Source organism: Lates calcarifer, linkage group LG10 (genome assembly GCF_001640805.2).
Source record: "Lates calcarifer isolate ASB-BC8 linkage group LG10, TLL_Latcal_v3, whole genome shotgun sequence".
Classification (NCBI taxonomy): Eukaryota; Metazoa; Chordata; class Actinopteri; family Centropomidae; genus Lates; species Lates calcarifer.
This window is the reverse complement of record NC_066842.1, coordinates 17,189,181-17,203,550: the sequence shown is the minus strand read 5'-3', so window position 1 is coordinate 17,203,550 and position 14,370 is coordinate 17,189,181. Positions and strand designations below refer to the sequence as shown.

Here is a 14,370-nt window from a genome sequence, read left to right as displayed (position 1 = left end):
ATAACTGAGGTATAACTTACAAAACTGAATGACTTGCACATATTTAAAGAGGGAATGTCAGCTAAAAAGTCAAAAAGGGGTACAGTGTTTGCAACAAATCCCAATGAGAAAGACATGACAGAAAAAGCTAAAACTGTGTGTGCATTTCGGGGAGTCTTTTCCACATTGTTGTATGGTGATTATGACTCAAGCTTAAAAGGGCACTGTTTTTGTCCTCTCCTCACTTTTTATTTGAGTGTACCTTCCATCACCGTGGTAACTAGCGCTGTGGAAGCTGTGTGTGTGTGTCTGCAGAACAGGAGGCATACTGTAGAAAACAGCTGGGTTGTGCCAATTGACTGTGTGCCCCCCTCCCTCCTTCGTCCCTGTGTACCCTCCCTCCTAAACGCAGAATGCACACATCTCTATCTGATACCACAGCAACCACAGAACAATATGTCCTCGCTTCACAGTCACTGAAAAGAGGTTATTAAGTGTGTGAAGAGTTGGAGTAAAGAAAAAGGAAGTTAGAATTAACAGTCACAGTTTTAACATTCACATCAGATGTTAATGTAGTTCCTGTACCTCTTTTCTGCATTGTTCTGCATTATCTGCAACTCAACTTAGATAATTTATAATCTGAATTAAAAATGTAGAAAATCCATCTTTAAATCGGTTAATGCAGTGCATAAAGAAAAGCCATGAATTCAGAAGTGTCTTTATAGCAGAATCTTCGTCAATTGTCCCACAGCACCCATATTCTCATTTTTGGACACTTTCCTGATAGCAATACGTGGCATGTAAAATGGAAATCTAAGCTGGGGACAAAAGAAAGCAGTGTCACAGCTTTTCCCCACTTCAGTGCCTTTTTCTGTAATCTCTCTCTAAAAGAAACAATACCAGACTCTGCTTACGCATATCTAGGATAAACTCTGCCTGGTCGGTGCTGATACATATGTAAACAGCTGTTCTGCTCACGCTTACAGCAAAGATACACATCTGCCAGCAGAGGCTGACCTGTATACTCAGCCCAGCAAATTATCCTAATTGGCTTCTTTGAAATAATTATTATGTAATCTCTTTAGATTTTAATTAAATAGAAACGCACACACAGACACACATCTGTGGTTTCCTTGGTAGCTGTGCCACATCATGTAGGCGGGGAGAAACATGTTTTAATGAGGTGCATAGACATCTGACGGTTGAACAGTGTGTTTTATTGGCATCTAAAGAGACCAAAACCTAAATGATTGTATTTATTCTGTTTACACATGACTTCAGAGATTAGTTTTTAGGGATGTCAATGCATCTGTTTTAAATAAGTTAAAACATATTAACATAAACAATTAATTATGTTCCTGAATTATTTTGAATTTCATAACAGGAAATAGTGTGAGGGTTTACACACACTGCATTGCCAATGATGTTTAGCAATAAATATTTCTGACAAACATTTATGTACATAGGAGGTTTTACAGTCCCATGTACTATTTCATGTGTATTAATAATGACACAGAATAGATGGACTGGTGCTGAAAAATAGAACTTGAATAGGAATAACCACTCTGAATATGTACAACACTTGTGTGATAGAACAACCATCCCTATTAAAAGTATGTGGGATGAACCCTGCCATGCCATCTCTGCCTTGGTAATATTTGGCACCGCTGCTAGAATCCTGTACCACTCTAGCAGAAGCCCACTGTAACTCCTCCATCACAAAGCCTGGTAATTATCTGTCAGAAGGGAGCCACAGACTGAAGTTTACACTATGTACAAGACTACTCTGTAAGCCTTAATCCAAGCGTGAACAGGAATAAACTTTTTAGGAGCGCTCTGCTTGTGAAAGCATGAGACAGGCTTTGTCATGCAGGTGTTTCTTGCTTTGTCTATCCAGTTGCTTTCATACTGCTATCTCTCTTTGTTATTCAGGCTAGAACCATGCGTTGTGGTTGTTCTAGGTTGGCGCGGAATTTATCAAGAAATCGTGAGGCTAACTCGTCATCCACTAGCCGTCCATCACTGGACAGTGTAACCGTCATCAGCTGCTGGGTGTGCAGGGTCTGGTCATCCTCGCGCAGTCGCAGCTCGGCCCTGGAGGTACCGACGGCGAGGATGCAAGCCTGAGGAGGGTTGATCACGGCGCTGAAGCCACTGATACCAAACATCCCTAGGTTAGATATACTGCCACATAGAGAAATGGAAGAGAGTGGGAGGGAAGGAGGGAGGAACGAATGGGAAGAAAGAAGAGACAGTACACATATTAAATCATTAGTCAAGCTCAGCAGAGGAGAAAATGCATAAAAATTAACAAAGTGGACATAATGGTGGTTCTAAAACCAGATCCTTGATGCAAGAGCGAACATTACCACTTAGAGTGAGTGAATAAAAAATGAAAGGGTGCATTAAGTGTATACATATAATTGGCTGTGAAAGTCTTATTTTATAATATAGACCACTGATCAGTAGAGATGAAAACGGTAGCAGCACCAGCCTCCAAATCTCTCCCTGAATTCTCAATATATTGAGTAAAACTGACCTGAGGGCAGTTTGCCGTTTGCCTTAATGAGAATTGTAGCTCAGGGGGAATGTAAAAATGAATAGAGGAAGGGGTGTACACACATATCCTCAGGAGGACAAAGAGGGCTGCATCTCCATAGGAATTCATCGCTCCTGCCTGACACAGAAACCCCATTTATGTCTCAATGACACTATTAATTCTAATGAGCTGAAAAGCCTCCCTTCCTCTTTTCTACAATTGATGGCACAGTAACTAATGGTCCTTGTCGCCCAAGACCACATTCAGTTCAGGACCACATGAAATGTAGAATATGCATAATATATCGACTCTTTGCGAAACCAGATTTAAGCTATAATAGTGGGAATTTATGATAGCTATCTTATCACTGAGCTAGAAAGGAAATTGTGACATATAATGAGGTGTTAGAGAAGAAAGAAGTTTGTTCCCCCACTGTTCCCACACATTAAAATCTGTTTATCGAACTGAAAAAAAAAAAAAGACAGACCTACACAATAGGGGAAAGACTGGAGAACGACATTAGGTTTTAAAATGTCATGACTTTCCATTTGCCTCTTCTTTACCCAAGAGATGGTGTGTGACTAGGTTTACCTGAATGAGCCTCCCTGGTACTCCTCAGGTAGAAGTTTCCCATCTCGAGCCTTCTGGGCCAACGCCTATGGGAGAAAATTACTCATCACTCATGCAAAATATCACCAGAGCTACCGATGTGTCTTTGTGACACATGCCGCTGGCTAACTGCTGTCAATACCACACTCTGAAGCTTTTCAGTGACTGTATGAATATCTGTACACAATTTTGTGCCTGTCCATCAAGTAAATGTTGAGAGATTTCACAAGATGAGTGAAAATTTTAACCTGCTAGTGGCTTTATTGGAAAAGATAAGGGATGACCAAATCCATTAGATTCATACTCTAGAATAACTGGGATATTTAAATCTGGACCAAAGTGGTGGGCAAATGGAGCGACAGACCATCCAACAACACCATCCCTAGAGCTATTCCATTAGCATAGCTAAAAAGCTGGAAAGACCAAATGGGACATATTTTCTTAGTAGAGCTAGACTAAATACCCAAATTTTGCACTAGACCTTATCTATCCTGACTTCTTCTTTACAGCAACTCAACAACCTTATCACAGTTTTATACCGTTCTGAGCTTTTGGTGAAAGGCTTCAGGGGTCAATTTTCAAATATCATGTCCAAGAAAATGATTAAATACCCAATAGCAACCACTGAGATAAATGGAAACTATCAGACTGTGAAATGCTAAAATGAGGAGAGGGAACTGACAAGACCCAGAAGGCACCTGACGAGGAAAACTCAACACATCACTGCAGCCAGGTTCTGTGTATCCATGTCTTAACAGAGAATGAATGAGAGCAGCAACTTTGGGGGGAAAAAAAACCCACACGACATTGAGTAAATTGTGATGATGGTATTGTTTCTAGTGTAGTGTAGTCATATGACAGATAAAATATTGGCATTTCAAAGCTGCGTGGACTCCTGATGAAAATGTGTCATTAAACTAATCATTTTCCAAGCTGTTAGTCTCGGTTGCTGGATGTCCACCACGTCATTATTTGGCATGAACTTTTGTCGATGGAAAGGTTAATGCAAGGACACAACCAACACAGAAAGTGGAGAATGAGTCACAGGATCGTGAGACACAGTGGGGTATGGTAGGCACATTTCAGATAAGAGCTCTAAGTACAAAAACAGTCTGATGTTCCACTCGATCATCAATAGCCAGTAGCAACCTCTCCATGCTTCATTCAAACCACATGTTGATTTTAATATGAGACCACAAGGACTTGCATCTGTAGATTGAACGCAAGGCAGTAGCATAACTAAACTGAATAGCAATGGGAGGCAAAGTACTTTTTGACAGCTTAAGTGGGTTGAAATGTCTGTAGTGACAGTGCCTATGCCTTACAGCAGCTGTTATGTGTGTGCACCTGCAATGTAACATTCCATACATTGAGTTGATGTGCTCTCAGAAACATTAAATTAATAATAAAAATATTTGACTTGAAATAATCTAAACTGTTTAATTAAGATGTCATACAAGAGAGCTGGAACAGAAAACAGAAATAGAAAAGATCTGACAGATGAATACAATTAAAAAAAGTTATTTACAAGATGTTTATAAAATCCTTTGTACAGTATTCCACTGCAAATACATCACACAAAACTACTAATACCCTGTATGTGTAATGTGTTGCAAATGTACTAACACTTCTAATCTATACAACCAGATGTTGAGGCAACACATCATTTCCATCATCTGTGAAACACCATTATTCACAGCCAGTTTTGCTAACACTTACAGCACAGTGTAGCATTAGTGTGCTAAGAAATCTGTCCAGACAAACAGACAACACCTCGCAGGCTGAGGCAATCACATCTATTACAAGGTCTGACGGCATGGATTTACACCATTAACACATGGCCATAAATGCTGGAATTTGAGTAATAGTATGTCTAAAACCTAATTACACACCCACTCAATCACTCCTTAAACCCAACCCGCAAAAACTCTCATAGATAGTCACAGACACACTGTGTGTATTTCCCCCCCAAAAAAACTATCACACATATTCTTACCCCTGCTAAGTTGAAATTGGTATTATCACTGCTACAAAAATTCTACTTCTGCCACTGTCGGTACGATTACCATTTGCAGCTACTACTGCTACTATCACTGCTACTATTACTATGGCAACACTGTTCAGGCAACATGACAACAATTTCCATTTTATGGAAACAGTCAAGAGCCTTCGATGTGTTGTTGCTGATATTTGTTGAATCAAAATCATATCTTCACAGAGACAGGCATAAACATGAGTCCTGAACATTTGGGTAATGTCAGACCGGGTCGCTACTGGTGAGAAACATTATATTCAATCCCTTCCTCTTCAGAAATTCACCTATTTGATCTGTGTGTGTTTCTTTGATGAGAAAGAGAGTGAAACTCCAATTATCAAGAGTGTGTCTGTACATGCATATCAGATTTTGAGAGCATATTTTTGTGTTTGTGAATAAATGTCTGTCCCCAGCTGCTGACTATGAGCAGGAAACAGAGCTCACCATTGTAGCTTTGTACTCCACCTGTGGCCAGTGACAGCTGAGACCTGCAACCCAACAAGCCAAAAAATCAAACTATCTAATCAAATGAGCTCTATTCAGTTGAGTTGAACAGACTATTTCTACTCTACATGATCTGATGGGTAACAGGAAAAAAATGCATGCTGGATGAGCACAACTCTAGAAATGCCCACAAAGTTTGTTTTTCCATACAGCTGGGCAAAAGCTAAGCCAACTCCCTTATCTATTCCCACATACAAACTAACAGCAAACCTCCGTGTCTTCACCTGGAGCGGAACAGTCAACGACCCCACAGCTTGGAGTTCTGATCTCACAACAGCAAAGACGCATGAGGAAGGTTCCTTTGCGCTAAGGCTTCAGTAGACATCTCTCACGATGTTACCCAATTGTTACAAAATAGTTTATTATGCCTTCTTGCCTTTAATTCCTATTAACCCTGCAATTTTTACCTTAGCATTAGCTGAGATCTCCTGGACTCCTTTGTTCGCAGCATCCTTGATGATTGGGGTAATGAGACCTTTGTCAGTCGCCACAGCGATTGAAATGTGGATTGAATCAAGTGCAAGGGGTCCATCACCAGACCAGGTCACATTTACTTCTGGCATTTCCTAAGATAAAAAAAATCAGTGTGGAAAAACAAATGAAAGTCTGACACAAGACCAAAAATATGTCATTTTCTAAAACACGACCTGTAGCATTCATAGGAATCAATTATGTCAGTCAAAAAGCATTATATGTGGTTAATGTGGTGGCAAATGTACATATTTGCCATCAGGCCAGCTAACCTAAAAATACATTTAATGTAGCATACTGTAGATCTCTATGCATACATTTTAATAAATTTGATCTTGATGAATCTTCAGTGGTGGAACGTCAATAACAGGTTACTCTAAACAGCAAAATATCTATGTTGAATTCTATGAAAAATTTTCATCTGCCCACAGAAAGTACAGTGGACCACATACCAATGCACGCAAGTTTGTTAAAAAAGTGACCCAAAATTGGCCACAGATGCCACTTCCTGATGTACTTGGGTCAACTCAGGAGAAAGTACAGCTGCTTTTGCCAGGTTTCTGATTTTACAGCATTACATAAGTGAATCACATATCTCCGTTAAGAGCAGAAGCTTAAGAGGTATTTTGGCCATGTGGAACACTGTACAAACAGTAAAGTACAGTGTCTGGACTATGAGATAACCTTGTGGTGCTCTGGCATTTTACACTCACATTAAGTGGAAAAATGTACAGATTTTTGTTCCACATTCCTCACATTTATTGTAACATATACTCACAGCTGCTGCTTCATATGGCAGTATAAAGCAGCAGCTGATGGTGCAAGGCCAAGCGCCCATGATGTCTGGTACATGTAAAAGCGTAAGGGCAACGAATAATCAGTGAAGCATATACAATATTCCATGATAAGTGAATAGGTTGATAGGCAATACAGTCCTTATCCGATGCTCCTGAGAGATTCTTTGCTGGAATAACTAAATTACGAGACGACAGCATCTATTTTTAAGCTGCAATTCTCTCCACACATTCCTCAAATCAAACAAGCAGCTTTTCTTCTGAGACAGAATTCACTGAGGAAAAAAAAGAAGAAAATGTAGATGTAAACATGCATTTTAGAGATTTCCTCAGAATTTCCAAGTACGGACAGAAAAACAAAACAAAGCGAACTGAAAGTCTGCATCTATAGTCTCATCTCATAACGACAAGGTTATTGCTACCAGTTGATTTACCACCTGGATAAATCAGCAACAGGGACAACAGTGACCAATGTTGCCTAGGAAATCGTTTACAGTATGAACTCTGTGTATCCACAGGCTAAGTTAAGCACTGAAAGATATAAAAGATCAAATGCTTGAAGGCACATATTAAGTTGAATAGGATATTATAAATAAACATTGCAATAGGGGATGAATAAACAAAAGCTTGTCTTGAATTTTACACAGGTTTAAGGAACAAATGACAGCAAAAAGGATTCTAAACAATACTTACTTTAAGTGTAACAGCAGCTGCCTTGATAATGAAGTCATTAACAGACACTTTGATCTGTTCTGAAAAGAAAAAGAAGACACAGTATGTGAGCCTGAGTCAAGCTCTAATGAAGATCAACACTAGTAATTTCTGCTTATTACCATGGACAGCTGATAAGAACTGGTCTGGTAGGCACTGTCTATGTAGGGCCAAAAACAGATATAGGCAACAAATGAACATATTGGGGTACATTTTGTACAAGAAATGTGTCATGTGATTATTGCACAAAGCAGCTTGTTTAGGGGCAAATTTTACTTTGAAAATATCAGCATTGACACCGTTTCATGCACACTTTTGTAAAAGAATGATACTATACACTCCTTCACATGGAAAATGTCTTGTTGACCTGTACTCCAGCTGATCAGAATCAGTCCCATTTGCTCCGCTCCTCTCTGTGTGTGTGACACCAGCAAACCAAGTGGGTTTGGCCTGGCATGGCTGCCAACTTTCACTAGCGTCTATTAGTGCTGTACCAGACAGTTATGAATGCTGTGAGCGGGATGATTAACGAGCTAACCGTGAAATCGCGCTGCTCCTGAACAATGAGAGCCCGCAAAAACAACCGGAGAGAGAATCCCTCATACACACACAACCTCGCTAATAGGTCTGGAATGGCCGTCCTGTTCCCTCTCTCAAAGAGGCAGTACCCAGAGAGATTTACTGTTTGTTTGACAACTAGGCAGAGTTAAGCTAAATAAAATATGATAGTGTGGTGAACTAAGTGTTTATAAATACAAAACTGGCTGAGCACTTTTGCTATATCAACATGTAAAATAGCCCAAAGTAAACACAGGTCACATTTGAGGAATCTGCAAAAAGCAGCCATTAAGGATAAATATTGCCTTGGCTGAATATGGCAGAATACTGAAGCGGGACTGTTGTGACACACTGTTATTGTAAAAACACACATCCTGATGGGTGTTGCACGAGAAGTTGTGGTTTGCTCAATAATATTTGCCAGAGGAGGGTGTAAGGGTGAGAAAGAAAAAGAGCTGCTTGCCAAAACATGGGGAAGACACTGCTACAACCTGCTAGTATTTTATTTATTATACAAGCTCTACCAGGCTCACGCTGTCCATACCGTACCTACCTTACTGACACTGTATGGATGGGCAGAGCTTTTTTCCTCTGGCACACATTGCCCTCAAACATATCCCTGTCTCTAGAGTCATTTGATACACTTCTTCATTGTGAATACTGTCTTTTATTACACCAATGAGCCAAAACTGAACCATCTGAAACATTTTGAACCAGAGAGAAATGATTACCTGTAAGTACAAAGGAACAACTATGTGAATGAAACCTTGCTGCGGTGAATGAAAACCTCCTCCATTTCTACCAGTTTTTGTTAGTGGACTTGTTTGTTGATATAATTTGCTTTCCCAACTCGAGTGAGCCATTTCAAGCAGAGGCAGCTGCCCTGTCTTACTGAGATACAATCAGCCTTGTATTGTGAACAAAGAGCATATATGGTCAGTTTCTGCCATTCTGCCACACTCATATTCACTTCACAATCCCTAAAACAAGTTAACTGCCACTGCAACCAAACAGGGTTATTCTTGAATGCAGGAGCTATTATGTGCGTGCATCAACATCTCTGTTATAAAAAGGAAATGCCAAAAGGTGGAAGTGAGATGTCTGTGTTGGTTTTTACCATAAGAACATAACTACCTTGACTGAGAGAACATGTACCACAGGTTCTTTCACTGACTGTCGTCTTTGTCAAACTGACTGGTCATGTGAAAACCCTGAAATCCACATCTTCATGGAGAAGTTTCTTCCTTCCAGATGTTACTGTCAGACACTGACTGAAGGACATGACACTAACACGTGCATGTAATGAACCATGCTGATGCATAAACACTCACTCCAAAGTCTTGTGTTTTTACCTTTGGCCAAGTCTTTGCGGAGCTGCATGACGGCAGCCATGTCGCAGTCAACTGAGGCATACGCATGGGGGATAGTGGTCTTGGATTGCGTTAGTCTTTGAGCAATCACACGGCGGACATTTGTGGCTGGGATCTCTGTGAAGGTGCCCTGAGGAGAACAAGTGGGGAGAAGGGGAGGTAAATAACTGAACGAGAAGATGAGGATGTTTTAGGAGAGACAACAGGGAAAGACAAGGGACAAGAACAGACTGACAGACATATCTCATCTGCTGTTAATCACTCAAAAAATGCATGGTGTTGACTGTTTAAAGACACAAGCCTCTTGCAGTGAGTTTATGATTGGTCAGGACTGACTGATTCTGTTAAAAGAAAATGTGTCCATCTGGTTATTTACAGACCCTGTCTTTTACATCAGTAGGTCTTATTTTACAGCATACATTCTCACAAAGACAAACTGAACATGGTGCAAAAGAAAGGGCTGTCAACAAGACTTGAATCCGGAAATCAAGATAAAATCAGATTGTTGGTTACAATGTTTGTGGTGCATACCAAAAGAAAATGAGCTAACAAGTTATTTAATAACAACTTCGCTCTTTGTGGTCATAGCCAAACAAATACATACAGGTTGACTACAAGAGACAAGGTGCCAACTACAGGTGTGGAATACTCATCAATCCCTTGAGAGCTCTGCACAAGTCAGGTGTTGGAAGATGGGACAGTGTTGAGTGTTTGTGTCTGACGATATCTCCCAGTTTCATGGGACTACCACAAAACAGACGCTGTGGTGTGCAAGTGTGCTTGTGTGAAACAGGGAAAAAGAGGGGGTGAGAGGGAGAGAGAGAGAGCGAGCAAGAGAGAGAGAGAGAGAGAGAGAGTGAGAGAGAAAAAGAAAGAGAGATCCAAGGAGTGCTCACTGGTGTGCCTGGCTTCCCTGGTACAGAGAGAGGAGGTATGTTGGGTCTGCTGCCTGGGGGTGGAGGAGCAGCAGCCGGGGTGGGAACAGGACTCGGGGCAGCCGGGGCAGCCATGGCAGGTGTTATTTTGGGGGCAGGAGATGTCTTCAAAAGATTCAATGCATCTCTGTTAACAAAAAAATAAGAGTAATAATTAAAAACAAAACAAAACCATATACATTGGGCCTAATTTTATATAGTGACTGATTTTTCTATGAAATGTATACAATAATTGACTTTTTTAAATAAAATTATTTATAATTTTATTTTTTACATTTTTGTAAATAAAGTTATGTTAAATTATTTTTAAATAAAATTATTATATTGTGAATCTCTGATGAACCCAAATATAACTGCTCACTTTCTGATGACATATTTGCATTGCTGATTGGGTCCAGAACAGAGAAATATTACATCTGGACAGGATGTAGTCACACATGCTCAACCACAAATTTTTACACAGGAACAAATATTTCCCAGGGTTTTCCAAAATATTTTGTAGGCTGCAATAATGTTTACGTGTTAATTTTATTTGGGTCCGTCTTTGTTGAATTGAAACATGTACACTGGCTGATTCCCAGTATGCCACTGTTGAAGAGATGAACTATGTTTTTTCATGCCATCTGCAAACTTTTTCTTTTCATCATGCTCCTCTTATTTCTGAGATTTATTAATGGCAGCCTAATTTTTAACTGTGAAACTACTTCCTTTTGCATGAAAAGTGCTGTCTGTCTTAATGTCTTTTAACCAATATTAATGAAATTACTACATTGATATATTATTAACCCATATGCTCCCACTTGGCAAGTCATATGTAGCTCTGTGCCGGTTTTGTCTGGTTTCTATTTGTGTCACGTTTGTAGAGAGCGGGGTAACTTTCGGTCATCCTCCAGTAGATGGGCGTCATGAGAATCATTTGCAAGTCACAAACAAACCCCATCAGGCCAGGAAGGATCAGGTGACAGCTGCAGCAAGGGACAAGCCTATTCAAAACCTTGGCTTCATTATACTTACCACTGGCATGATAAGCCATAGACATCTCTAGTTCTCATGCAGCATTTTTTTTCTACTTTTTTGTTGTAGACATCTCATGTAAGGCTGCATGTCTCTGCTTTTTCATAAAGGTTGTATGATTACATGCAGTACTTTCTTTTTCACCCATTAATTTTGGTCTCAACAGAGAAAGCGGTGGGAGGGGCAGGTATCAGGTGTGCTCGCCTGAAGCTCAGTGGTTCCAGTTCAATGCACTGGGGTCTACCTACCCACATGCATCCAGTCTTTTGTCTGGACCAGCTGCCTCTGACCTCACCATGTAGTCAGGAACTGTCTGGGCCCCCCAGCTATTTTCTCCTTGTTTCTCTGCATCCTCTTTATTTCCTCTCACACTAGTTCCTTCTTTTCTCTCACTGATAGGAGTATTTGTTTGTGGAAGGCCTGGGGCAACTTGGAAATCCCCCTGCTAACCTGAGAGGATCATACTGAGAATTTCATATTTACAGACCAATACTAAATAAATAAAAAGAAAATGCAAAACATAAGTTGTATATGACTTAAGGACAATGTAAATAATGAAAACAAATTGACAACATTAAACATCAGTAAACACAGTAAAAATGAAATGAAAAATAGGAACCCAGAATGTTGACTTGTAAAAAAAAAAAAAAAAAAAAAAAAAAAAACCCTAAGAATGTATAGAAAGCTTCTGTATATACATTTACACAATGTTTCTGTTAAGAAATAAGAGGAAGTCAAGTCAACAGCAGCCTACAGTGGCCACTTGACGATGACACCATAGATACCTTTTGTGTAGCTGGCTGGCATGTGCTTTTCACATCGACCATTTACACCCCTACTGACAGCCAAGGCAAAGGAGCCTCTGAAAGAAGACTAGGAGAGGGTGACTGGAATATTAAGAAGGGAGCAAGGCAGCGCTCACATGCACACTGGCACACATACACACACGCACACATAAAATGAGCACCACATGTACACAGACACACATGAATAAACTTTGTCTTCTCCTGCCACCTAAGACCGGCTAAGATGGGAGAAAGGGTGTTGTAGTCATGAAAACTGCTCCACTGGATGTTCAGCAAGCCTTTTTTCGTCCACATTAAAAAACACAATGTATGAACGATCTTAAATAAAAAAAATCTGTTAAGATGCTGACTTCAATAATAACACTAAAGAAGAATCAAATACACACACATTAAGCAAAACTACAACTTCAAAACAAACAAAAACCCACAAAACCAAAACAAACAAACAAAAACAAAAAAAAAATGGGGCCAAATCATTACTTTTAGGAATTTGCCACAAACAGTGGTAGTTTTGCAGTTAAAGCATTGCAGCAAGTGAAAGACTATCATCGTAGGGAGACGAGGAGAATGTGACAATGAAGCTGACTTTGACGTGCCACAAGGCAGTAACATTTTTTCTAAGACTCCTTGTTTATAAAACACAACCTTAGGCATAAGTCGACATTGTTACATTGTGTTTTACCTATAACATACTGTATGTATGATCTGGAGGTGGGTTCTTTGTGTTTTCTGAATAATGTGAAGTTAAGATTTTAGATTTGGCTTAAGTGCAGGTCTAGAGTTATACATGACAGAGAGGCAGGGAACAAGCAAACCTCTCACTGTTAATGAATACCTGTGTTGGTCAAGGTCATACATTTCATTAAAATAATAATAAAAAAAAACTTTTTGGCCAGCCCCTATTGCTTTGTTATTTAACCCCTTTTAGTGAGTTTTGGCATACACAGCACTAAACTGCTGCAGGAAGCAAAAAGTGAAATAAACAGCAATATCACAGTTCAGTGAGCACCAAGGGACATCTATTTACTTTAAATATGTTGCCTACAAGTGGACAAATTAATGTTAAATTTCTAGATTAAACTTCTTAATATTAACATCAAAACTGGACTATTTTAAACTGACTAGCACAAACAAAGCAGCATCTTGTAACCAATAGTAAAAGACGCTGCTGACAGTTGGGCTAAATGGGCTATAGTGTGCATTTCTGAACTGATGTAAGACTTCAAGCTTAATTAGTGAAATCAGAAGGGTTGTGACAAATGTATCCTTCTACTAATCACTGATTGGAAAAAAAAAGTTGTTTATAATGTTTATAAAGTCAAGTCAAGTCAAGTCAAGTCAAATTTTATTTATATAGCGCCAATTCACAACAGAAGTTATCTCGAGGCACTGTAAATATAGAGCAGGTCTAGACCACACTCTTTATCATATAAATTTTACAGCGAGAAACCCAACAGATCCCACCATGAGCAAGCATTAGGCGACTGTGACAAGGAAAAACTTCCTTTTAAGAGGCAGAAACCTTGAACAGAACCGGACTCAGGGTGGGCAGTTATTCTACCTACAGGAAAATATCAACCTTTTCCCCATTACTGTGTTAGCCTTGCCTCTTGGCTAACATTGCTATTTTTGACAATAATGAAAGCTAAGCTGAGAACAGATAGTGATGCAATCTGTTTTTAAACCTTACTGTGGATTATGTAACATGCTATGATCTCATCCCTGGGTTGCATGACCTCTGTTATTCATGCCCGCTACAGAGGGGCCTCACAGAGCAGAGGGTGGAATGGGAGGGGTACCTTTCCCTGGTTTCAGTCTTATCTGATGTGCCAAAGGACAAAAGAAGGCTAATCTGGTCTATTCTGCCCTCTCTCTTGAAGGAGGGAGGCCGTGTGAAACTATTCGCACAAGGAGATTTGTTTTCTGACAAGAGCAGAACTATTCTGTCTCACAACATACCTAAGCTACAGCTCATGCTGTATACCTAAATCAGCAAATATCTATACTTTCCACAGACATTGGCGAGGGGGAAAAGGCTAAATTGC

General features: G+C 39.8%; 1 protein-coding gene across 1 annotated transcript in view; it reads right to left on the bottom strand.

Annotated features, from left to right (window-relative positions):
• Positions 1-1,175: 1,175 nt before the first annotated feature.
• Positions 1,176-14,370, bottom strand: part of pdhx (pyruvate dehydrogenase complex component X) — a 28,019-nt gene continuing 14,824 nt past the window's right edge. The window contains exons 6-11 of the mRNA XM_018664038.2: positions 10,467-10,632; positions 9,553-9,700; positions 7,625-7,683; positions 6,074-6,232; positions 3,110-3,174; positions 1,176-2,163 (exon numbers count right to left, since the gene is read on the bottom strand). Coding sequence (XP_018519554.1) covers positions 1,908-2,163; positions 3,110-3,174; positions 6,074-6,232; positions 7,625-7,683; positions 9,553-9,700; positions 10,467-10,632 — 853 coding nt within the window. The 3' untranslated portion in view covers positions 1,176-1,907. The remainder of the gene's footprint in view (positions 2,164-3,109; positions 3,175-6,073; positions 6,233-7,624; positions 7,684-9,552; positions 9,701-10,466; positions 10,633-14,370) is intronic.